The sequence below is a fragment of the Chionomys nivalis genome, chromosome 24 (genome assembly GCF_950005125.1).
Source record: "Chionomys nivalis chromosome 24, mChiNiv1.1, whole genome shotgun sequence".
In the NCBI taxonomy this organism is placed as follows: Eukaryota; Metazoa; Chordata; class Mammalia; order Rodentia; family Cricetidae; genus Chionomys; species Chionomys nivalis.
Window position 1 is genome coordinate 38,407,545 of NC_080109.1, and position 23,752 is coordinate 38,431,296.

Sequence of the window (23,752 nt, forward strand, 5' to 3'; positions counted from 1 at the left end):
TTGTTTTTATTGAGCAGGTGGGAAGAGTTAAGTCTATTAGGCTTCTGAGGAAATCCCCATCTCCTCTGTCGGTGTTTCCTGGGTGTGTGTATTCTGATGTTTTCGTAAGAATTTCCTATGTGCGAACTGTATTCAAATCATTTTCACCCTCCTTCACCTTCTCCAACTCCCCATGTCCCCCAAGTTCATGAAATCTTTCCTTAATTATTGTTTGTGCACACACCCTCCTGAGTCTTTTCAGTATTGTTCATGCGTATGTATTTAGGGCTGACTACATGATTCTCCCTCTCCCGGCAGCCATTAGTTGCCTGTAGCTCTTCATTTAGGGGTGAGGCCCTCTTTTTCCCCCATCTACATTGGCATGCCATCTCGTTACTGTCACTAAGCAGGTCTTGTTTGGGTGACCCACTTGTTGAAATTTCATGGGTGTAGCTTCATATCATATCTTGTGCCAGATTTCCTGGTTCTCTGGCTCTTACAGCCCTGCTGCCTCCTTTTCAGCAGTGCTCCCTGGGCCTTAGGTTTGGAGGTTGCATTCTAGATGTGTCATTCAGGGCGGCACCCAGCAATCTATTGTTATCTGAAATAGTAATTATGATAGTAGCCATCTCCATCGGCTACAGAAAGATGCTCCCTGCTCCCTTGAGAGTCTGAGAGCAACAGTTACTTGCCTGTGGATACAAGGATAAGTTTTAAGAATGGAATTAGAAATTATACTGATTTAGGGAAGTCTTCTAAGGTCCTTGACCTCACTAGCCATCAGTAGTTAGCTAGGTTTACAGTAGACATGAATTTCTTTCCATTGAGCGGGACTTCAATCCAATTAATTAGACAGCCGTTGATCACCCCCAACATATAACCGCATTGGAGATATCTTGGTTAGTGGGTCATTGTTATGGCCTTTAGGCTCTATGGCTTGACAGAACTATTGATTGCTTTTCTTCCTAGGCAGCGTGCATGCATAGCTCCTTTGGATGGCATTAGAGCTTGTGCTCCTTGCATGCCAATTCTAATCAGTTCAGCCCAGTCTGTGTCCAGCGTGTGGTGTCTTCAGCAGTAGGGTCTTCCCTTCAAGTTCTGGGGTGAAACCAAGGGCAACGGCAGTAGCCTGTGTTTGGGGAATCTTTTGGATTTTCCCTACCTAGCAACGCAAGGGGAGGTTTTTTGAGTTGCACTGGGGTTTTTGTTAGACATTCTGTGACTCTTATGAGAGAACCACCATCCCAAGTAGTGAAACTTCATTTAAACTGCGTGTGTGTGTGTGTCGTCTGTGTGTGTGTGTGTAAGTGTAATAAGGATTCAGAACTAGGATCCATAAATAAGAGCGCATGTATTTATCTTTCTAAGTCTGGGTTACCTCACTCAGTGTGATCTTTTTTAGTTCTGTCCATTTACCTGGAAAGTTCATGATTTCATTTCTCTTTGTTACTGAGCAGTTTTCCATAGCAGTTTTCCACATTTCCATCAGCTGAAGGACATGTGTGTGTCCATTTCTCACTGTTGTCCATAGAGCACCCATGAGCTCAGCAAGTATGTCTGAAGGAGGAGATTGAGTCCAGCAGGTGGGTCATATGGTAGAATAATTTTTGAGATATTTCTTAAGCCATTTTTCTTCTTTTGAGGACTATGTTCAGATCTAAAGCCCCCCCCTTTTTTTTACTTGGGTGGTTTGTTTTCTTGACTTTTGTTTTTTTGAGTTCTTTCTACATTCTGGATACTAATCTCTCAGATTTACAATTGACAAGATCTGTCCCACACTGTGGGTTTCTTCCTCCAGTTGATTGTGTCCTTTGCTGTAAAGAGGCTTTTCAGTTTATGAGTTTCCACTTGTCAGTTGTTGGCCTAAATTCCTGAACTGATGGGTCCTCTTCAGAAAGTCGTCTCTGCTCCTCTGTCTTGTAGGATGCTGCCTTTGCTTTCTTTAGCAGTCATAGCATTTGTCTCGTTTGTATTCACGGCCCTGTGGCAGCTGAAGCCGAGTCTTGTGAGCATGTTGTCTTCAGGTCAAATAAAGGAGCCTGCAGTTGTCCTAGCTTCCAGGTGTCATGCTGGCTTAGCTAATATTGAAGTTTTCCTCTTTAACTGAGCATAGTGGTGCATGCCTTTAGTCCCCGCACTCCAGAGGCAGAGAGAGGCAGGTGGATCTGAGTTCCAGGACAGCCAGGACTATATTCAAAACAAAACCCTGTCTCAAAAACAAAACTAAGTTTTTATTAATATATATTTGTTTCAGAAAACATATATATATATATATATGTATGTATTTTTTTTTTTTTTTTAGAGAAATGGCTACCACTTTTGCTAGACTGTGCCAACAAGTTGATGTTACTCAAAAACATCTGGAAGAAGAAATTGCTAAATTATCCAAAGAAGTAGATCAGCTGGAGAAAATACAAAACAACTCGAAGCTCTTAAGGTAAACTTTTTCCCTCTCGATAACATGAATATCTAATTTCATCTCACATCCAAAATGTAATTATATGAAGTCACTAATGACTTTGTATTAGAACTTTTAAATTAACTTTCTTTGTTGCTTTAAATTAAGAGTTTATGTTTGAGGCTGGAGAGATGGCTTAGCAAGAATACTTGATACTTTTCCGGGGAACCCTACTTGGTTCCCAGCACCCACATGGACTTCATAAAACTAAAGACTGTATACAGGAAAGGGCACCCAGCAGCCACCTAAAACTCTAGTTCCAAGAGATTCTGTGCCTTCTTCTGATGTTTTTCAGCACCAGTCAAACAAGTGCATGTATGCCAAAACACATAAAATAAATCTTTTTAAAAAGACAGTAACTGACCATGTTTAGTCCCTCGTGCTCTGGAATTTCAGTGAAAGCCAGTTGCAGCAGGAATCCGCCTGAGCCAAAGGAAATTTCCTGGACTTGTACTCTCTGTTAGACTAGGATAATTCTCTTTCAGAACAGAAGTTCAGTAATTTAAAATGACAGTTGGGCGTTGTGTCAGCACAGTCAAGGTCAGCCTGGGCCACTGGAGACTTGACTCAAACAAAAAAACCCAAACAAGCAAATAAAACCAAAAACATAGCTTCTGTTCTTTCTGAGGACTGAGGACACTTGCTTTGAAGCAGTGAATATACAAGTGTCCTGATAAATTGGACTGCTGCTTTGTTATGACTTATTATGGATCCTTTGGAAGACAGTAGTGGAAGTGACACCATCAGGTCTAACGGCAGTTGTTATTTTCACTCCCTTGCCAGCATGTCTGGACGTATTGTTGTGTACCACCTGAGCAACACTGCTGATTCAGGGATCACACAGCTTATAGCTCTGCATCAAAGAACAGCTTTATGACTAGTGTTTACAGATTGGAGGATGATCCTCATGGCCTGAGTTTGGGGTGCATATGTAATTAGTCAAATGAAAATGTGTCAACACAACGCTCACGTTCATCATCGCCTTTGCAAGGGTACAGTGTGGCGCCGTGCTCAACTTCTGTTTTCATGAACTGTAGCATTCTCAGCCCAAGCCAGTTTCCAGCCTAGATAGTAGGCTGCAGCAGCCCAGGTGTGGAGTGTCTGTGAGCCCCGAGTGTGCAAGTGCACTCTGATGCTCACAGTGCAGTCCTTGGAAGTCAGTCTAGCCTAGCAGCGCATGGTGGGTTAGGATCACAGCTGTACCAACTTAGGCTCAGCCATCCTGTCTAGTGTCTCAAGAGTGTCGCCTGAAGAAATATATTCACCAGCATACGTACATTTCACTTCTGTGACCTCAGCCACACGTGCAGAGAGAGCAAAACAACTCCTTCTCTCCAAATAGAGTCCCTTCTTTGTGAGTACATGCCCTGGCATGGTATGCGAATATGCTGCGTAGATCTGCATCTGGCAGTTCAGTCAGGGCTTCCTCTCATAGACAGTTTATTACATCAAGTATAGTTCTGATGTGTTCCTTACCAGCTTCTTTACATGTGGTGTGTGAGTCATCCAGTACTTTACACTGTACAGTTATGACCGTGATGTAAGATGTGACTCCTGTTTAAGCTCTCTGTTAGGCTGTTTTGATACTGAAGTCCACACCTTACTATCGCTCTAGACTCTGAGGTGTTCACTGTGAGCATGGCAGGAGCCACGTGGTAACAATCATAAAGGAGTTTCAGTAAGGATGGCCACAGCTGCTTAGAGGGCTGTTTCTCAGTTTGGATAGAACGTATTTTTCTCACTGACTGTTCGGATAATTAGGTGTATTCATTGTCTTAACTAGAAATAAAGCCGTTCAACTTGAAAGTGAGCTGGAGAATTTTTCGAAGCAATTTCTGCACTCAAGCAATGAAGAATCTTAACAAAGGTTGCTATGCTGATTGCATTGGAGGAAGTGGACTTGGAAGAAGGGGAGAACTATTTTCATGAAATGACCTCAGTATGAATTACTACTCTGAGTACTGATGCCTTGCAGAGACTGTGGTAATGACCTGTCTTGGGGGGGGTCACACTTTTTGAAGTGTCGCAATAACATCATTAGCGGTAGTTTAAAGACTGAACTGTTGGGTTAAATGATGGATTCCTTTAGAATCAGTGGAACCAGCTGTGCAGCCTCTGAGGGGTCCTGTGACTCTTAACCAGGGCTTTCTGTCTTTGATTCTGAGTAACTGCTTCCTGGCATCCAGGAGTTAGAGATCTTTTCATCTTCCTTCACTAGTTCTTGATGCCTTCTTTAATGGGAATACGGAATTTCTTTATCAGATGATTTGTTCACACCAGGGAGTGTGGGCTGCTCCTGGGTTTCACCCTCACAGCAAGGATGTAACCATTACTACACAGTTTTATCCTCATTAAACTCATGTGAAATCGTAGGAGGGCCTGTCGTTATAGCCACACATGAAGTATCTGGCTCTGGTCTTCTGCTCTGTCTCTAACATTTCCAGCCTTGAGTCCAACAAGGAGAGGTCTTCTGCCTAAATGTGAAGTGGACGGTCAGAAGGGATGGCTAGCATGGGGCACAGGAGGTGTACGTGGCGTATGGTGACATGACTGTGACAAATGGATCCTTGGGAGGAATCTCACTGTCCCCACTAGAAGCTTTGACTTTAATTACATGAATTTCCTTGGACCCCATTAAAAATTATTACTCTTGCCAGGCAATGGTAGCATCCCAGCACTCAGGAGGTAGAAACAAGTGGATCTCAGTGGTGAGTTCGAGGCCAGCCTGGTCTATAAAGTGAGCTCTAGGACAACCAGGACTACTGTACAAAGAAACCATTTTGAAAAAACAAAACAAAAACAACCACAAAAATCACTGTGTTCGTGAAATGTTTATAGTTCAGGTAATATGTGTGCCTCTGTGTTAGAGGCTGGTTGACAGTGTCTATGGAAGTACTTTTTTTTTTTTTTAAATATTTATTTATTATGTATACAATATTCTGTCTGTGTTATGCCTGCAGGCCAGAAGAGGGCACCAGACCCCATTACAGATGGTTGTGAGCCACTATGTGGTTGCTGGGAATTGAACTCAGGACCTTTGGAAGAGCAGGCAATGCTCTTAACCTCTGAGCCATCTCTCCAGCCCTATGGAAGTACTTTTAAATGGCAAGGAAGGTTGCTTCTTTGACCTGACCATGAAAATAAAGTGCTAAGCTATGAGTATTTTCTAGATGCCAGCTGTGCCATCCAGGGGACAGTGCACTCCATTCGGTTGTCCTTGAATTCACAGAGATCCACCTCCTAAGTGATGGGATTAAAGGTGTGCACCTACCATAGGTACATCTCTTATTTTTAAAATTTTAAAGAATGTTACAATATTTTATACCATTATTTACACCATCAGAAAGCTTCAGACTTATGTTTTAGGAAAATTGGGTTTGGGGCTGCATTTAAACACATATGACTACATTTTGCTTTTATTGCTGATATTTTATCCCCCAAATGGTAACCAAGTGTGATTAGGTGAAAATTACATGAAAAACTTATCTGAAATCAAGGTCTGCTAACCTAAGTTACAAAGTTACACCGAGCACTTTAACTTCTGGCCACATAATTAGCATGCTTCAGTGTAGTTCTCTGGGTTTGATCACTGGGTTATCAACATTACTTTGAAACTTGTAAGTGCAGGTTCTCAAGCTCAACACAAGAGTTCTAGAATCATATCAATTTTGGAGTCTACAGCAAGCTTCAAGAAGCCCTGCAGATGGTCTCAGTGTACTCTGAAGTCTGGGAATGAATGTTCATAGGTCAGAATGCTTTCCATCACTGGATAGGAGTGCAGTTCCCAGCTGATGAAGTTGTGGCTGTTGAGAAAAGATTGTTTTACTGCTGGAAGCCAGCTTTTCTACCAGACTAGAGTGCACCTGTGGCTGGGCTCATGCATCACACAGAATGGAATCATGACTGTTACTGCTCAGTCACTACACATACTTGATGATTTACTGTGTGTGTTTACAGTTTTATAAACTTTATATGATCTTTAACTTTTTACAAAACGTTTTTATAAGTATGCAAGCTTGCAAGATGACAATAAACCTATTTGCCGTTAGTTGATAAATGGAGCATTTATCTGTTAGTGACTTTTCATTTTCTATCCCCAGTCATTCTCATGGTAGTCATGGGAGTCTTTCTCACACCCGAGGCCCTGATGACTGCACCACTGTCATTTAATTCCTTTGGCCAGTCACAGGGAGAGATCCCCGGTTTGCCACTGTCAGTGGCAGTTTGAGGTTTTCCGTGGTAGGCATGCAACTTGTAAGTACTGAGCCAGCAGGACTCCCTAAACAGGTAGAATACAAACCTTTCCTTTTGGTGGTGTTTTCGACACAGGGTTTCTCTGTGTAGCCCTGGCCGTCCTGGAACTTGATCTGTAGACCAGACTGGTCTCAAACTCAGAAATCTACCTGCCTCTGCCTCCCAAATGTTGGAATTAAAGGCGTGTATCATGCCTGACTCTAATGTTTTATGTTTGTCTTGGTAACTAATTCAAACTCTTTCATTAGTCTTAAAATTGAGATATAAACATTGAATAGATTTTTTTTTTCCAGTTAAAAAAATGGAACTAAATTACCCCAAGTGAGCTACAGGGGAAGCATGGATGTTGTTTCTTTTGAGACAGGGTCTTACATGTAGTCCAAGCTGGCCTCAAACTTGGATCTTCCAGTGTCTGTCTCCCAATTACTAGAACTACAGACCTGCTCTTGTGCTCCACAAGGGAAGGAATGACTTATCTGTGAATGAGAAATTGGTGGTTTTAATGATAAACTAAAAGCTAGCTTTGGGTCAGTGACACGCCAGTCTCTCCCTTACTTCCTTTGCTATTAAACAACAACAACAGCATTTAAACAAAGGAAGTAGAGTTAACTATGGAAGTACTAAATTTGAATTAGTTCTGGGACTTAATTTTAAAAATCTCACTAAAATTTGACTTAAAACATGGTACAATGAAGACAGTGAAAAGCACTTTATTGATTACAGAGTATAGTACAGCTCACTACAACAGCATTGCACAAGCTACTGTACAAATAGGGGATAACTGTTCTAGCTCAGCACTGTTGGATACTGGCACAGATCCTCTGCTTGTATGGGAAAGCTTTAGACATATGGCTGACATTCATAGTCAGCTGGCTTTCTGTGTTGAAAATATTTGAGGACATTTCCAAGGTGCCTTACAGAAAAATTCTCAAATCTGCTTCAAGACACATTTATGCTATCTGATGGCTTCCGTGAGATGATGCAGATGTTCAAAGAGAAGCCTCTTTGAGGAGAAAATGATAGGTTAGAGCACCATTGTATAAAGACAGAAGGGCCTGGACAGCCTACAGCTGTATCACAGAAGTCCGCGTTAACAGACCATGCTATGGAAGATTTTGCTGGATACTGTTCTTATAGTTGAAAAGTTTTTTTTCTCATAATGCTACATTATTACACCTGTTTTACAAAATCAGCCATTGGGCTTAAGAAAAAACACTCTTAGAAAACTATAAACATGGAAAATATTTCCTAAATACAAGATGTTCCATCTGCCTGTGGTTAACAGTGCTGACTCAGACATCCCATAAGCACCTGTTGTAAGCAGTGACCAGCAGAAGTGAGCCTGCTGTGCGTCTCGCGTTCCACAGGATCAGTTTAAGATCATCTTGGTAAAACCAGCGCTTTCCACAGTGGCCAGAGAACAAACACAGTACAAGCCAGATCTGATCTGCAGAGTGTAAAGAAAGGGATGTTCCGTATTTAAATGATGGCAGGGTCCGCTTCTTCAGTTTTTCTAGTCTGGTTAATACAAGAACGTTCATTATGATTCAAAATCCAAGACGTTCATATCCACTTAATTTCCCTGAATAGTTTCACTTCTAAAACAAAGTCTTAGTTTTACTCCTAAACCTAAGTCATCAATGGGATTGAAGAGTACTTTCAACAATAGAATGGTCATTTTTATGCTTTTTTCTTTAAAGGGGGATTTACTTAAATTAGGTTTGTGTGTGCGGGGCCTGAGAAGGCCAGAAGAGGGCTTTGGGCCCCTTGAAGTTACAGGCAGTTGAACTGGGAACTGTACTCATGTGCTCTGTGAGAAGAGCCATCTCTCCAGTCCCTGGGATAAATAAGGTTTCCATCTGATAATCCTGGCTGACTGGCCTCAACTCTCAGTGGTCCCTCTGTGGTCCTTCACATGCAACCCCCCAGGTGAAGGGTTACAGGACTGCACTAGGTCATGTAATAGATTCAAGTTCCTTACATCTCAGAAACACATCATCAATCAGCTTGCCAAGTCTAAATCAAAATGACAGCCACTGACTAGACTTTGAACTAGAGGGACCAGAGCCCAACACTCACTGCTTTTATGAATTTGGAATTCAATACAGTATATGTGTATCACAACTAAGTCCAAGCTAGTTAGGGACCTGGAGTATTACATGGAGCACAGCTGCCAAAAATGAGCTGTCCTTGTTGAACGGCGTTGAGGGATGTTTCAGAAAAGATAATGTGCCTTTACAATACTCTTGGGGGAAAATGCTTGTGGACTCAGCTAGAGGCTAAGGCAGAAGCCACAGCAAAATGTTAAAAATCTTGCCGGTCTCAAACATTTTTTTGGGGGGGAGGGGGGGTTTCGAGACAGTTTCTCTGTAGCTTTGGTGCCTGTCTTGGAACTAGTTCTTATAGACCAGGCTAGCCTCGAACTCACAGAGATCCGCCTGCCTCTGCCTCCCGAGTGCTGGGATTAAAGGCGTGCACCACCACCGCCGGGCCGGTCTCAAACTTTTGTTTGATGTTTTGCATGCTAAGCATCAACCTGCTAAAGCACATTGTATAGGCTAGTTTCAGGAAGTCTCAGGCAAGCCAGTGTATTTAGCCACAACAAACTGCAGAGAAACCCTAAAGATACCCACCAGTAGAAAGCAGCTTGACTAAGGTCACTACTGTGCCAAACATTGGCACTGTGTGCAGTGAGCCATATGTTCGCATGGTTACTCTCCAGCTACATTGTAAGGGAAATCTTTAAACTCTGTTCTACACAAGCTTTTAATAACATGAAAGCACACCCCCCTTTTTAAATATAGATCTATGTGTACAAATGTTTTGCCTTGTGTCCAAGGGAGTCATATTCCCTGAGACTGGAGTTACAGGTGGTTGTGAGCTGCCACATGGTTGCTGGGAATTGAACCCAGGTTCTCTGCAAGAGTAACAAGTGCTCTTATCTGCTTAGCCAACTCTCCTGCCCTGAATTCCATTTTAAAATATTTAGGGCCATAGAATTCTTCAGTATGACTTTTGACTGACACAGCTGAGGACTGAACCCAGGGCCCTGCGCTTCAAGCACTTTACCACGGATTAAGCCCCATTTTAAAATACATATTAGAAGTGCTGTTTTGGATGAGTTCTGGGTTACACAGCAGTCTTGGAAACACAGCCTTTTGGGGAAATGATTGTGATCCTCTAATGTGCCTCAACTCTGGCTTGGGTGGGGCAGGCTGCAGGTAGAGCGCTGTGGGCAGCACATACAAGGAGGGCTAGATTCCAGCCCAGCGCTGACTTTATTCTTCCCTTTTAAGTAAATTGTGCCCTGTTTCAGAGAGCTGTGCTTCATAAAGTAACTTCCCTATTTCACAAATAGGCAAGATCAAAGGGGTCCCAGAATGAGGATTGAGGTACACAGTCACACCTGCCATTGATGGTCTGTTTCTCTTCAATACTGTATCTCAGTTCACCTCTCTGCTGTTGGGAGCGAACGTGTGCTGGGACGCGGGTGCTGCTGTGGCAAGGACCCTTGCTTCAGACGTGTGGGAGAATGGCTTGAGTATGAGTGTTGGTGGGCTGTGTCCACCATAGCGCCCTCACCCAGATTAGCTAACCCTGTCTCCGTGGTCCAGCTGCGTACCGTGAAGGCTGCCTCCTTGTTCATCTGTATGCAGCAGCACCAACTCTGGGCCGTTCCATGTAACAAACTCACTTCCTGGGGGCTGCAGTTTCTTCCATGGCCCCAGCTCTCCTGTGTCTGTTGGCTTTTCATTCTGCCCCACTCAGGTCCAACCCTGGAGCTGTGTGGGAGGAAGCTCTATCCACTGTAGTACGGGAAGCGCAACTGACCTTAATAAAGCATCCCAGCAGACACATACACGGGCACAGTCACAGTATAAGGATGAAAACGCCAGAGTTTGGAAGTGTTACAGTTACAGGTGATCAACTTTAACAAACTATTAAACAGCAACATAGGTGTTACTGGGTTTCAAACAATGTTTCGTATGCATCCAGGTAACCCATGAAGGCAGCACCCAGCAAGAGGTAACAGTCTGCTATTGTTTAGTCACTTAAATTTGTAGGAGAAAAAAACAAGAGAGGCAGGACAGCCCAGTGACAGACAGAGCAACTGGACAGCCTGCTGTGAGCGGACCCTCTGAGATAGTGCTGTGGGCTCGAGGGGTCAGCTCTGGACACTCAGCTGCAAGCTGCATAGGAACAGGTATGTCGTGCGCTGGAGGAATTACTGCACGGCAGCAGAGGGCTTGCTTCCATCTGAGGAGCCGGGGTGCAGAGCAAGCCTGGTGGGCACAAGGCCCCAGATTCCTTCTGCAGCACCAAAGTAGAAGAGCAAAGGTTTAAGGGTGCAGATAATTTATACCAATTCAGATCTTACATTACACAGAATTCATAAAGCCATCGTATATATGTTAGTGCCAGCTGAGTGGATGAGTTTACATTTCTCAAAAATGTTAAAGGTGAGCCACTGTCTCCTACCCATTACAGAGAATACTGGACAGGAGTCTTCAGAAGCAGGGGCAAGTCAGGTTTTGTCAAACTTGTGAAATACTAGCACATTCTACAAACTTGGTTTCAGAATGTGAAATTAACAGCAAGATCTAAAGGTTCAAAGGGCTCAGCCTTTTAGAATACCAAAAATTAACATACATGCCAATATCTACTGGTTATGATAATAAATTGTAATGACATTTCAGTGTGCCCCCTTATGTCGGTGAAATTTTTACCCCCTGGCCTTCACATCACCTGTCCCTCAAATGACTCAAAAGGAGCACTTAGTTAGATCCCCAGCATGGCAAAGAATGCATGAACAGCCACCTCACCTATCAGCCCTCCTAATCAGGAGGCCATCGTGACTCAAATGCAATGTCAAAGCCCAAGGGGACGCCTTCAGACAGCACATCTATCTACAATATCACTTCTGCCTATTACAGGTCCTGGCTCTACCATGACAATACTTTAAAAATGTGATGTTTCTCATATACAGAGTTCAAGGGGAGTCCCTAACAAAATGCAAACACAGCAGTCACCTGCTACAGATTGTGCGTTCTAATCTACAGAGAAAGGACCGGCACAGGCAGGAATCTGTCAGGCGTAATGTCAGCACAACTGCTCAATACCCAGGCCCTTTGCCCTCGGCAAGGGACCTTAGTCTTGATTGTCTCTGACCACCATTTGGCTGTACTTTATTCAAAGACGCTTTCTTTCGTATGTAGTCATCTCAATAGAAAAATCCTCATCCGCAAACAGAAGGTAAGAGTTTCTTCTCACAGCTGTAGGCTGTAGCATGGATCTCCAGATAGCCATTGGAGAACAGAACACAGGACACTGTTAATTCCAGATTCTAAGAAAACTGTCCCAGGAGCCGGTGGCCACAGCCATGCCGTCATCAGTCACGCCTAAGCAGCTAACACGGTTGTCATGACCAGCAAGGACACCTACAAAGAAAGGTCAAGACAGAGTTATCACTGGAGTTTCAGAACTGCAAAAGTTGTACATTACAGTGCAGATGGTGATTAGAACACGAACAGGCATCCTGGGGACACAGCTGTCAGGGCAGGGCAGGCACAGTACAACACACCGTGGGTTACATGAAATTTAAAAAAAAAAAATCAATTGTGCTTCTGATTTTTGAAAAGTTATTATCTTAAAAAAAAGGAAGAAAAATTGAGAAGAGTGTCTTGTAGACACTTTGTTTTTACAGTTCAAAAGGTGACTCACCTACTTTTTAAAATGAACCCTGTTATTTACAACACTTAGGAGCCTTAAACTATAGTTAGGAGCAACAATAGGCTGAATAAACTGTCAACCATTTAAGAAAAATTGAGAAGAGGGGTCTCATGTAGTCCAGACTGATCCTGAATTTGTGACCCAGCCAAAGATAATCTTAAGATCCCAATGCTCCTTCATCTACCTCCCAGGTGCCGGGATAACAAGTGTGTGCCATTGTAGCTGGGAGTTTTGTAATTTTTCTGCCTAGGAAAACATGTAAAAACAAATTCCACATCTCAGTAAGTTCATGATATTCCAATTCTGCTACTGAACTGTGCTACTTTCAATAAAAACACATTTTTAAATGGAAGTTCTATACAGTGTACTTTTCCAACAAGAACAAGACAGTTACCTTCCATCCTATCTCCAAAATAGACCCAAACCATTCATTTTGTTCTTTCTGTTCATCACCAAACACAAACTGGCTTTAACCTGATGAAGACATCGAGCTCATTATGTTCTGTTCGCTGCAGTGACCTGAGACTCACTCACCCATCCTTTTACTGCACAGGACAAAACAAACAGTTCTCAAGATTTGAGTGAAAATGCAAATATTCAAATGAAGATGAGAATACCCTTTCATTATCTCGTGTCAAGGAATGTGTGAACAGTCGCTGGCTCCCTCAGAGCCGCCTCACCTACCAGCCCTCCTAATCACGAAGGTCAGGGACTCTGAGGTTCAAGTGCAACGTCAGAGCCACCATCTCTCTTTAAACATTTTCATTCTCGGAAGTGTATCCTGTCCAAGTATTCCCTGTAGTGTTTCCAGTCTGGGGTGTATGGATAGCAACTTTACTTGGAATACCAAGTAAGAAGAAAGCACAGGGGCCTGGAGAGATGGCTCAGTGGTTAAGAGCATTGCCTGCTCTTCCAAAGGTCCTGAGTTCAATTCCCAGCAACCACATGGTGGCTCACAACCATCTGTAATGAGGTCTGGTGCCCTCTTCTGGCCAGACAGAATATTGTATACATAATAAATAAATATTAAAAATAAAAAAGAAGAAAGCACAGAGGTGGCCTTTCCAGTCACCCGGAAAGGACAGGGAAGAGAAGGGCTCCCAAGTCTGGATTTGGCTTTAAGTGAGACACTGTAGTAAGCCTACCATGAAGACAGCTATCAGCAAACTCAAGCATGTTAGAGATGAGTTGATGGATACCAGCAGATTGAGGTGACAGCCAAATACAGAATTCCTCATTTCTGGAGTCGCTGGCATTGGGCAACATGTTATTTACAAAAATCTACTTGCAAGGTATAAACTCTGAACTCTGTGATTTGTTAACTGACTTGAGAAGATAATTCCTGTGAGAGCTGAGAGCCTGTATGTCCAACAACTCTGAGGGCTTCTAAAGGTGGGGATTGAGCAAAAGAGGCACAAGACAGCAACAGAGCTGTAAGCTACAAGGTCTACAGTAGTGGAGATGGGGATCCCTGGGATTAAGTGGGGGCAAGTGTGTCAAAACAGAACTGCACTAACAAGTGGACAATAAGGGGTGACACCCTCCCATTTGCTCTTCTGTGATGCCAGTCACATGACCAATGCCAGCTTCAGACTAGGGAATCAGCCACTAACCTATCTCCTGACTGGGAGAAAGAAACAGTTGACTGGTGAGAATGGAGATTAGAATTGACTTGTTAAGGCCGGGCGGTGGTGGCGCACGCCTTTAATCCCAGCACTTGGGAGGCAGAGGCAGGTGAATCTCTGAGTTCGAGACCAGCCTGGCCACAGAGAAACCCTGTCTCGAAAAACCAAAAAAAAAAAAAAAAAAAAAAAGAATTGACTTGTTAAACTATGATCCCAGCTTTCCTCTTGAGTCAGACAGTGGTGGGGAGCACAGGGAGGAGTTTCAGGGGACAGGGATGTGTGGAAAAAGAGAAAATTGGCAGTAACACAGGTGTGCTATTTCAAGCTTTTTTCTGAGATGAAGGTCTTGATGTGTAGCCCAGGCTGACTTCAAACTTGTGATCCTCCTGTGTGTCTCCTGAGTGTTAGGAGTGTATACCACTGCACCCTACCAGTTTATCTTGGGGTGCAGAAAATATGTCTGCTGTGTTATAGTAACAAAGTACACACAGCCATATGTGTATACGGAGTATACATATATATATATATATACACACACACACACACACCAAATGTTTGTTTGTTTGTTTGGTTGGTTTTCTGTTACTCTGTGTAACAGTCCTAGCTGTCCTGGAACTTGCTCTTATAGACCAGGCCAACCTTGAACTCACAGAGATCCACCTGCATCTGCCTCTTGAGTGCTGGGATTAAAGGCATGCACCACCACTGCCCAGCTTCTGGAGTATAATTTTAAATTATTTCAGTTAACATTACAAATTACTCCATTTAATCCCAGTCCAGTATGGTTGCTATGTTGGCTTTTAATGGGAGGGTTCCTGTTGAGGCCTGGAAGACAGTCTGCCTATATCCTCAGGGTCAGCCTCAAGAGCATGAGCCACTGCAGAAACCATGCTTCCTGTCAGGTTAGAGAGTAACGGTTTAGCCCCAAGTGACAGCTTAGCAGGGTATGATGGCGGCATTCACCAGCAATCCCAGCATTTGGAAGGCTGAGGCAGGGTAACATTGAGCTCAAGGCCAGCCTGGGCTTTATAGTGACTTCCAAGCATAAGGATTTGTCTCAGAATAAAAAATAAGCAAACCAACCAGGATGTAAGAAAAAGAAAACTGATTTGTGCAAGAAGGCACCAATTTATATTTACTGCTCCTGACCCCTAATTTACCATTCTAGGATCTAATGTCTTCAATAGGGTAAGTGTTCCTCCAGCTACCATCAAAGGTAATAAAGATACGAAGGAGAGCCGCCCAGCTGCTGCTCTGACAGCTCCCAGATGCCCAGCCAGCCTCAGTGTCTGTGGGAGCCTCTTCAGGCTTCCTGAAACACAACCTGCCTTGGCCACATCACTGACCTGCCCGGCCTCCTTTCAGCGTGTCCCACACGCTGCAGTTGAAGTCATCATAGCCGGCTAGCAGAAGGCGCCCGCTCTTGGAGAAAGCCACGGACGTGATCCCGCAGATGATGTTGTCGTGAGAATACAGCAGTAGCTCTTGGTCTGCACGGAGGTCAAAGAGCCGGCAGGTGGCATCATCGGAGCCCGTGGCAAAGGCATAGCCACTTGGGAAGAACTAAAAAGAAGAAAAACAAGGTAAAAACAATGGAGGCAGGCTGGCCTTGGAGGTGAGGTTGGTCTACACCATAATAGATGCATGCGGAGACCACCATGGAGACCATGGAGACCACGGAGACAGAGAACCGGGGAGGGGAGGTGGGGCAGGCTCTGAAGCTAATTTTGCTTCTTTCCGTTTCAGTGACTGCTGAGAAGTTTGTTTCTTTTTATGTGAGCCAGAGTCTCGCCATGTAGCCCAGGTTGGCCCAGAGTGCACAACACTCCTGCTCCAGCCTCCTAAGTGCTAGGGCTACAAAGGTGTGAGCCACCATACCTGGCCTAATACATATATATTTTTAATATTCTGGGCTTTCATTTTAGTTGAAGATTTAGGCTAAACAGCACATGCAAAGTGCACGGGCCATTGCTCAGCACACAGTTTTAGTAATGCCGCCTGTGGTCCTTCGCCTGTCTGATCCATACATTTCAGCGCAGGCGTACTGGGTGCCTTGTGATTCAGGAGTCAGGAACGGTGTGCTGCACTAGGTCAGCGGGCACGGACTGCACGTTCACACGAAGGTCAGCATCAGCGCAGTGACCTCCCGGGGCCAGGGGCCACCAGGATGCCTAAGAGGAGGTTCCTGCACATGAGTCAGAATCAGAGCAAACCAAAACTCCCCATGCTGATCGTAAGTCAAGTATTACTATTTACAGGATGTCTGTTTAAATATTCCAGAATTGTATTATGAAAAATACATTGGAAAGATTTTAGAGCACACAGAACACTGCAGCTGGGAGATGGCTCCGGAGGTAAAGCACTCGTGTGCCTGTGAAGACTACACTGGGGTTGCTAATGAATGCCACCCTCGTGCCATGCTGTGGAGCCCAGGAACCCTCAGTAAATGCTGGCCGAGTGTGGAGGCCTGCCTGTACCTCAGCATTTGGGTGGCAGAGCTAACTAGCTGGACTAGTATAGGTCAACTGGTTCAACTGAGAGACCCTGCCTCTGAATAAGGTGAAGAGGGCACCCAACGTCAGCCTCTGGCCTACACATTACCTGCACACACATCACAGACGTTACACACAGAAAGACAGAAAACAGACAACTTCCCCCTCCACTGGCGATGGAGGGGTACAGACCCAGGCATGCCTGGCACCTGAGTAGTGTTTCCTGCTGCAGCCCTGGTCAGTGCACCTTTCCACAGTGCCTCGTCAAAGCACTTCCAGCTTCCGGGGAACTGCTTTCTCAGATGGTTTTGTTTTCTGCAGTTGAGCTACTGACACGGATTGCTTACTGTGTAGAAACAAAATGTCTGTACATTGGTTTTATTTGCTCAAATGTGACTCTGCAGCGTGTTAAGGCTTCAGAGTCAGGTTTGTTTAGGCTTCACTTATATTTCTTTGATTGTGTTTTTGAGACAGGATTTCCTTTATCCCAGGCTGACCTTAAATCACTGAGTAGCTGAGGATGGCCTTGAACTTCTGATCCTCCTGCTTCTACCTCCTGAGATTCAGGCATGTGCCACCACACCCCGCTTTCTTTCATTCCTTACACGTTTGTACGGGAGCGCACAGGGTGACGCCAGAAGTCATCAGGCAGTTTCCTTGGCCATTCTCTAGTTCCGCTTTTGGTCCCTGTTTAGATGGGTTCTCTCCCATCTCTGTTCCCCAGTGCTGGGATTGACAACAGGCGGTCCTCCCAGGCCAGCCTTTTCACCTGAGTCCTCATATGCGCACAGCGAGTACCCGCTGAGCATCTCCCCAGCTTCCTTCATTACTCCTAATGAACAGTGCATACTTGGTTTAGTTCTTTTAATTTCATATATTAATCTTATCAATCTGGAGTCTATTTAATAAAGAGCCTTTAATAAAGTAGTGCTCTAACTTAATTTTCTTCATTCTTAAGCAGTTGTCCAGCTGTTAATTAGTTTTTCTATTGATCTTCTGCTAATATCATCCACTAAATTCCTGGCAACAACCTTGTGTTCTTTTCCTGTGTAGGGATCAGCCCTGGTCCTCATATATGCTGAGCAAGTGCTCAACTTCTGAACTACACTACTAGGTTTTAAAATAATATTAGCATTTAATAACTAATAACTTAGTATTACTATAACCTACCCTTAGGTTTTAAAGTAAATAAGTTGTTTGACGGATATAGTTGCTTCAATTAAATGTATTTCTAATTACTAAATACAAATATGTTGTAATTATATCTTCTCAGCTTCTTGGCATAGCTTTTTTCGTTCTCAGATCTGACTATAGAGTTGGAAGTTTGAGAAGGATTTATATAATGGGGCAGTGTTATTTCCAGCTGTTATTAAGCACGGGGAGACGTTCCCCGACTGTTTCACTAAGAGTCCCACAGCTTGACTAGGCTCACAGGTTCCTGGAAATGGCGGAGGCTGCTCTCGGTGAACACGGCTTCTCCATTCCAAACAGGAAATGCTTTCCTCATAGATTCCTGGAGGACTGCAGGACCCGGGACCATAAAGTCTTCCTTCCTCCCACCATGCGCCTCGTGGTTTGGTTCCTTGAAGTTAAAAGCCTTCCCTAACCTCCTCCCTCTGCTGGTGTTCCTGGCCGCTTCCTTCTGTATCCTCTTCTTTCCAGGCCACTCTTGGCTTTTGTTTTGTTTTCCTTGCTGCTGCTGTTTGTTTGGCTTTTGGTTTCTCAGACAGGGTTTCTCTATGTAGCACTGGCTGTCCCAGAACTCACTCTGTAGCCCAGGCTGGCCTCAAATCTGCAGCAATTCTCCTGTGCTGGGGCCATGGCATGGTCTTTGTCCTAAGGCCTAGCCTATTTATACAATATTTTTCTCCCAACTATTTCATTTCAAAAGGGGCCTCAGTGTTCACTAACAACTCAACAAAGATGGCACTTAGTGCCTGATCCCCACAAACAAGGAAAACAGCACCAGTCTCTGTAAACTCACTGTTGTAGGGCTGGAGAGAGCACTTGCTCTGCATGCCTGAGCACATGAGGACGTGGGGCTTGAATCCCCAGCTCCTGGATGACAAGTTGGGCGTGGCTGAGTGTGTCCATAACCCCAGCACTGTGGGCATGGCTGAGTGTGTCCATAACCCCGGCACTGTGGGCGTGGCTGAGTGTGACTGTAACCCCAGCACTGTGGGCGTGGCTGTGTTCATAACCCCAGCACTGTGGGCGTGGCTGAGTGTGTCAATAACCCCAGCACTGTGGGCGTGGCTGAGTGTGACTGTAACCTCAGCACTGTGGGCGTGGCTGTGTTCATAACCCCAGCACTGTGGGCGTGGCTGAGTGTGTTCATAACCCCAGCACTGTGGGCGTGGCTGAGTGTGTCCATAACCCCAGCACTGTGGGCGTGGCTGAGTGTGTCCATAACCCCAGCACTGTGGGCGTGACTGAGTGTGACTGTAACCCCAGCACTGTGGACAGGCAGATGATTCGAATACATTGCTGACGAGGCAGCTCAGCCAGGAAGGCAAGCTTCCAGTTGAGTAAGACCTGTTTTAAGTAGTAAGGTAGCTGGTTACCGAGGAGGGCTGCTGGTTTTGTTTGGGCCTCTGATTGTGTACACACAGGTCTCTACACCCATACTCATGCACATGTTCCTACCACATATCACTAGCACACAAAATTTAAAATAATAAACAACAAATTAACTTTTACTAAGTCCGAAAGAAGAAACAAAGAACAAAAATGAGCACCTGGCCTAGCATTCCTGTTGGCCTGCATTCAACACTCAGCAGCGTGCAGACAGACACACCCCAGGGTGAGGGCTGGGACAGAGAAGGGGGGAACCCACACATTTCAACAGATAAAGGGAAAGTGTTGGATAAAATTCAACATTCGTTCCTGATTTTTCAAACTGACAGCACTTGTTGCTCTTACAGGTGCCCAGGGGTCAGTGCCCAGCGCTCACATCAAGCAGTTCACAGTCCACTCTAACCCTACCTCTGGGGGCTCCATATCTGATGCCTTCTTCTGGCCTTCAAGGGCATGCACAGAAGCGTGCGCGCGTGCGCGCACACACACACACACACACACACACACTGTACATCTTTTAAAAAAACATTGGTAATTTTAAATATAAGAGGACACACTCAGCCTTGTAAAAGTGACCCATGATGGCTGGGGCAGGTGTGCCCTCCCTGGGATGTTGTCAGTATAAGCAGGCTGACCTGAAAGAGGGGAACCAAGCACTTGCTCTCTCTGATTCTGTATTGCTCAGGTTCTGTCCACTCAACACAAACCAGAGTCATTTGGGAAGAGGCAGCCTTAGCTAAGATGCCTCCATCTCCATCAGACGGGTCTGTAGGCAAGCCTATGAGGCATTTTTGATGAATGATTGATGTGGGAGAGCCCCGTCCACAGTGCTCTGTACCATCCCTGGACAGGTAACCCTGGGCTATAAAAACCAAGCCAAGCAATCCATAGGGAGCAAGTGGAACCACATTCCTCAGTCTGTGCCTCAGCTCCTGCCTCCAGTTCCTATCTAGAGTTCCTGTCCTGTCTGCTCAGTGACGCACTGTCACCTAAAGTGTAAGCCGAAATAAACTCTCCTCTCTGAGTTTCTGCTAGTTAGGAAAGGACTGAGCGGAAGCCATAACAGGTGCTCACTCTTCTCTCAGAGACCAGGCCTCAATTCCAGTTTCCTGAGACTTAACAAGTGGTTTCTTAGGAAAAGCCAAGAACAAAGGACAATCAATATTCAACAGCTCCGGGCTGGAGAGATGGCTCAGCGGTTAAGAGCATTGCCTACACTTCCAAAGGTCCTGAGTTCAATTCCCAGCAACCACATGGTGGCTCACAACCATCGGTAATGAGGTTTGGTGACCTCTTCTGGTCTGCAGACATACACACAGACAGAATATTGTGTATATAATAAATAAATAAATTAATTTAAAAAAAAAATTCAACAGCTCCAACAGCCAGGAGGAGGCCTGGTACATGCAGTCCCAGGCCGGGCCAGGCCTGAGCCAGCCCCCACAGCAGTTCAAGGACAAGGCCTGCCTCCAATGGAAAACTGTAGTTCTGACTAACCCCTGGCTAGCCTTGGCCAATGAAGACATACTAATATGATTTCTACTTGCTTAAGTTAATCATATCTAAAATGACCTAACTTCTGTAGACACTCCCCTCAGTACGGCTTAAAAGACGCTCCCCGCCTCCTCCTTGGGTGGTTGCCATCTTGCCCTTGTATAGGATGGTCGGACCCAGCAGGCTGCAATAATAATAAAATCTCTTGGTGGTCTTTGGGGGTCCTGACTCTGGGTACAGCAGTTAGTGTTTTATCATAGCAATAGAAAGCGAACTAGACAGTCGTAATCTGCAGGACCACATGAATGTGACTTTTAGAGTCATACTAAACACAAACCCTAAGCCGGGTGGTGGTGGCGCACGCCTTTAATCCCAGCACTCGGGAGGCAGAGGCAGGCGGATCTCTGTGAGTTCGAGACCAGCCTGGTCTACAAGAGCTAGTTCCAGGACAGGCTCCAAAACCACATAGAAACCCTGTCTCGAAAAACCAAAATAAATAAATAAATAAATAAATAAATAAGAACACAAACCCTGAAAAGCATCTTCTTACGGAACTGTAATGTCTTAACTGGATTGACAAGCATGGTTCCTCTAGAATGCCTCACGTCTACGGCCTTTGGCATTTGAATTGTACAGGGACACTTAGCTGACTCAAAGTGGTGGCCCACATTCTTCTGAACCCTGCCCCCAATCATCACTTAATAATCATTTATACTGTCACTCAGTGTCATTGTCATGTTTCTCAAAAGTCCAAGACTAGCACATCCCCCTTTATCTCCAGCAATCTTGCATCTGCTTAGCATGCCTGTGGTTGTCTGACTGGGTTGTTTTTTTTTTTTTCCCCTTAAAAATATGAAGTAGCAGGACTGGGGAGATGGCTCAGCTACTGAAGTACTTGCTGCACAAGCAAGAGAACCTGAATTCAACCCCCAGCGTGCCTGTCAAGGGGCAGGCATCTGTAAGGCCAGCACTGGAGGGTTCAGGAGACAGGCGGGTAACCAGAACGCAAGAGCAAGCGAGCCTGGCTTAATTAGCTCCAGGTTCAGTGATAGATGCTTTCAAAACTAAGGTGTAGAAGGTAGACACAGTGACTCACACCTGGAATTCCAGCACCTGGGAGGAAGAGGCAGGAGGATCTCTGTGTCTGAAACCAGCCACAGTCTACACAGTAAGTTCCAAGCCAGCCAGGTCTGGCGAGACCCTGAATCATGAAAGAAGGGGGAAATACAAACAAGGAGTTATCAGAAGTCCACTGCTGGCCTCCATAGCACGTGCACACATGTACACACACACACACACACACACACACACACAACAGTTTCTGGGCTTCTAACACATGATCCACTTAGTCTCCACACTGTTTTTTGGTAAAACCTGTTAGGAAGGCTGGGCGGTGAGGCTCGCTGACACTGTGCAGCTTGTCCGGTTTCAAAGCTGGTACATGGCAGAACTGGCACCTCCCTGATTTGGCTATCTCTCTGCAGAGAGTAGCACCCCCTTCCTGAATACTGCGCCCTCTGTAGCTCCCCTCGACACCGAATGGCTTCTCATCGAAACACACAACAACCTGTCTCTTCTCATTTTGGAAATAAAGCTTGTATCTTGTCTAAAAATAATAAGCACTCAGATTTGTGGATTAAAATGTTAAAAATCAAGACCTGCTGAGGATCTGGTGTTGTTAAGAGCACACTGGTCGCAAGAATCACAAAAGCACTCTGTTTGTTATAATGGTGTCATGTTCAGCACTTAGACACAGTGCAGTTTTGAGAGGTGGAGGCAGCAGGATCAGGAGGATCGGGAATAGGGGGTTTCATCAGCCTCGTAGTCTGGGCTACATGACTCTGTCCCCAAAACAAACCAACAGAACAAAAAGCCAAGCGTCCTTCACTTACGCTGACAGCGTTGATGTCTGAGATGTGTCCTGTGAAAGACTGTCTACACATGCCGTCTCGGACATCCCACAGCTTTGACGACGCGTCACAAGCACCAGAAACAAAGGTCTTCAGGTCAGGACTTAGTGAGAGACTCATCACGTCACCCGAGTGTCCTGCGAAGGTCGTTGTCTGCTGCCCCGTCTCGATGTCCCACAGAGCACTGTGAGGAAACGCAAGGGCAGACACAAAATGACCGCATCCCGCCCCAGGGTCTGTGCCCACGAAGACAGGCTTCTTTGGGAAGAAACTCACCAAGTTGTGTCTCCTGAGCTGGTGATGATCTGTCCGTCATCTAGGAATCGACAGCAGGACAAGTAGCCTACAGCGGAGAGCAGAAATGTCAGACCACCGATCCGGTGACACAGGATCGGGATAAAAACCTATACTCGGGCATCAGGGCCTTGTCAGTGGGCCATGTGGCTCCGCTTTAATGGTTCCAGTTCCTTGCTGTCTTCTGAGGCTCTCATGTATCACACAGTAGCACTCAAAGTGGCCACATCAAGCACGATAGCCTGTTAGCAGCAGCACAGTGTTTAACCTTGACACTGTGACCACAACACTGTCATCTACAAAATTTATGCTTAAGAACCAATCAGTTGGATTTTTAAAAATTATGAGGAGTGTTTTTATTTTCAGTATATTTGTGACAGTGTGTTGGGCTGCATTCATAGCTTCCCTGGGCTCCATGTAGTCTGTAGGCTGCAGGTTGGACACACCCGGGAGAATGTGCTTCTATAGCCTAGAACCTATGGCAGAATGGGCCCAGCACTGGGGAAGACCCTACAAATACTGTGAAAGCGTTATTGGAAATGCAACATCTGCATGATGCCTGTCCATCAGCATCCCAGAGTCCCCAAACGGCAGGGAAACACCATTGAGACCCTGTAGAAAAGTGGTCAGCCGGCAGCACCCAAACGGGAAGGATAGGAGTGGCAGGGGCCTCCTGAATAACAGGGCCTGGGGACTAAGCACCACTGCTGGTGACATAATGATTCCAGCGGCCAGACAATACAGTCCCGAACCTTGTTCCAGGGCGGCAGAAAGCGCAGAAGGCTGGATTTGCTTTCTTTTATATTTTTTAGGATTGTCTGGATTTTTTTTGGGGGGGGGGGTAACAAGATTTATCATGTTTACAAAGCAATACAGTTATACAGGGTTATACAGTTATACAGAGCTCAGTGAGTTCAAGACCCCAGGGGCAGCCCTCGC

At 45.1% G+C, this 23,752-nt stretch overlaps 2 protein-coding genes across 2 annotated transcripts in view; one reads left to right on the forward strand and one right to left on the reverse strand.

Moving 5' to 3' along the window:
* The window catches only part of Mfn1 (mitofusin 1), a 42,607-nt gene extending 36,111 nt beyond the window's left edge, over positions 1 to 6,496 (forward strand). Inside the window, exons 17-18 of the mRNA XM_057756969.1 lie at positions 2,282 to 2,416; positions 4,221 to 6,496. Of these exons, the coding sequence (XP_057612952.1) occupies positions 2,282 to 2,416; positions 4,221 to 4,299 (214 nt within the window). The 3' untranslated portion in view covers positions 4,300 to 6,496. The remainder of the gene's footprint in view (positions 1 to 2,281; positions 2,417 to 4,220) is intronic.
* An 895-nt stretch (positions 6,497 to 7,391) lies between these two features.
* Positions 7,392 to 23,752, reverse strand: part of Gnb4 (G protein subunit beta 4) — a 48,418-nt gene continuing 32,057 nt past the window's right edge. Inside the window, exons 7-10 of the mRNA XM_057756999.1 lie at positions 22,796 to 22,862; positions 22,502 to 22,703; positions 15,393 to 15,609; positions 7,392 to 12,129 (exon numbers count right to left, since the gene is read on the reverse strand). Of these exons, the coding sequence (XP_057612982.1) occupies positions 12,023 to 12,129; positions 15,393 to 15,609; positions 22,502 to 22,703; positions 22,796 to 22,862 (593 nt within the window). The 3' untranslated portion in view covers positions 7,392 to 12,022. The remainder of the gene's footprint in view (positions 12,130 to 15,392; positions 15,610 to 22,501; positions 22,704 to 22,795; positions 22,863 to 23,752) is intronic.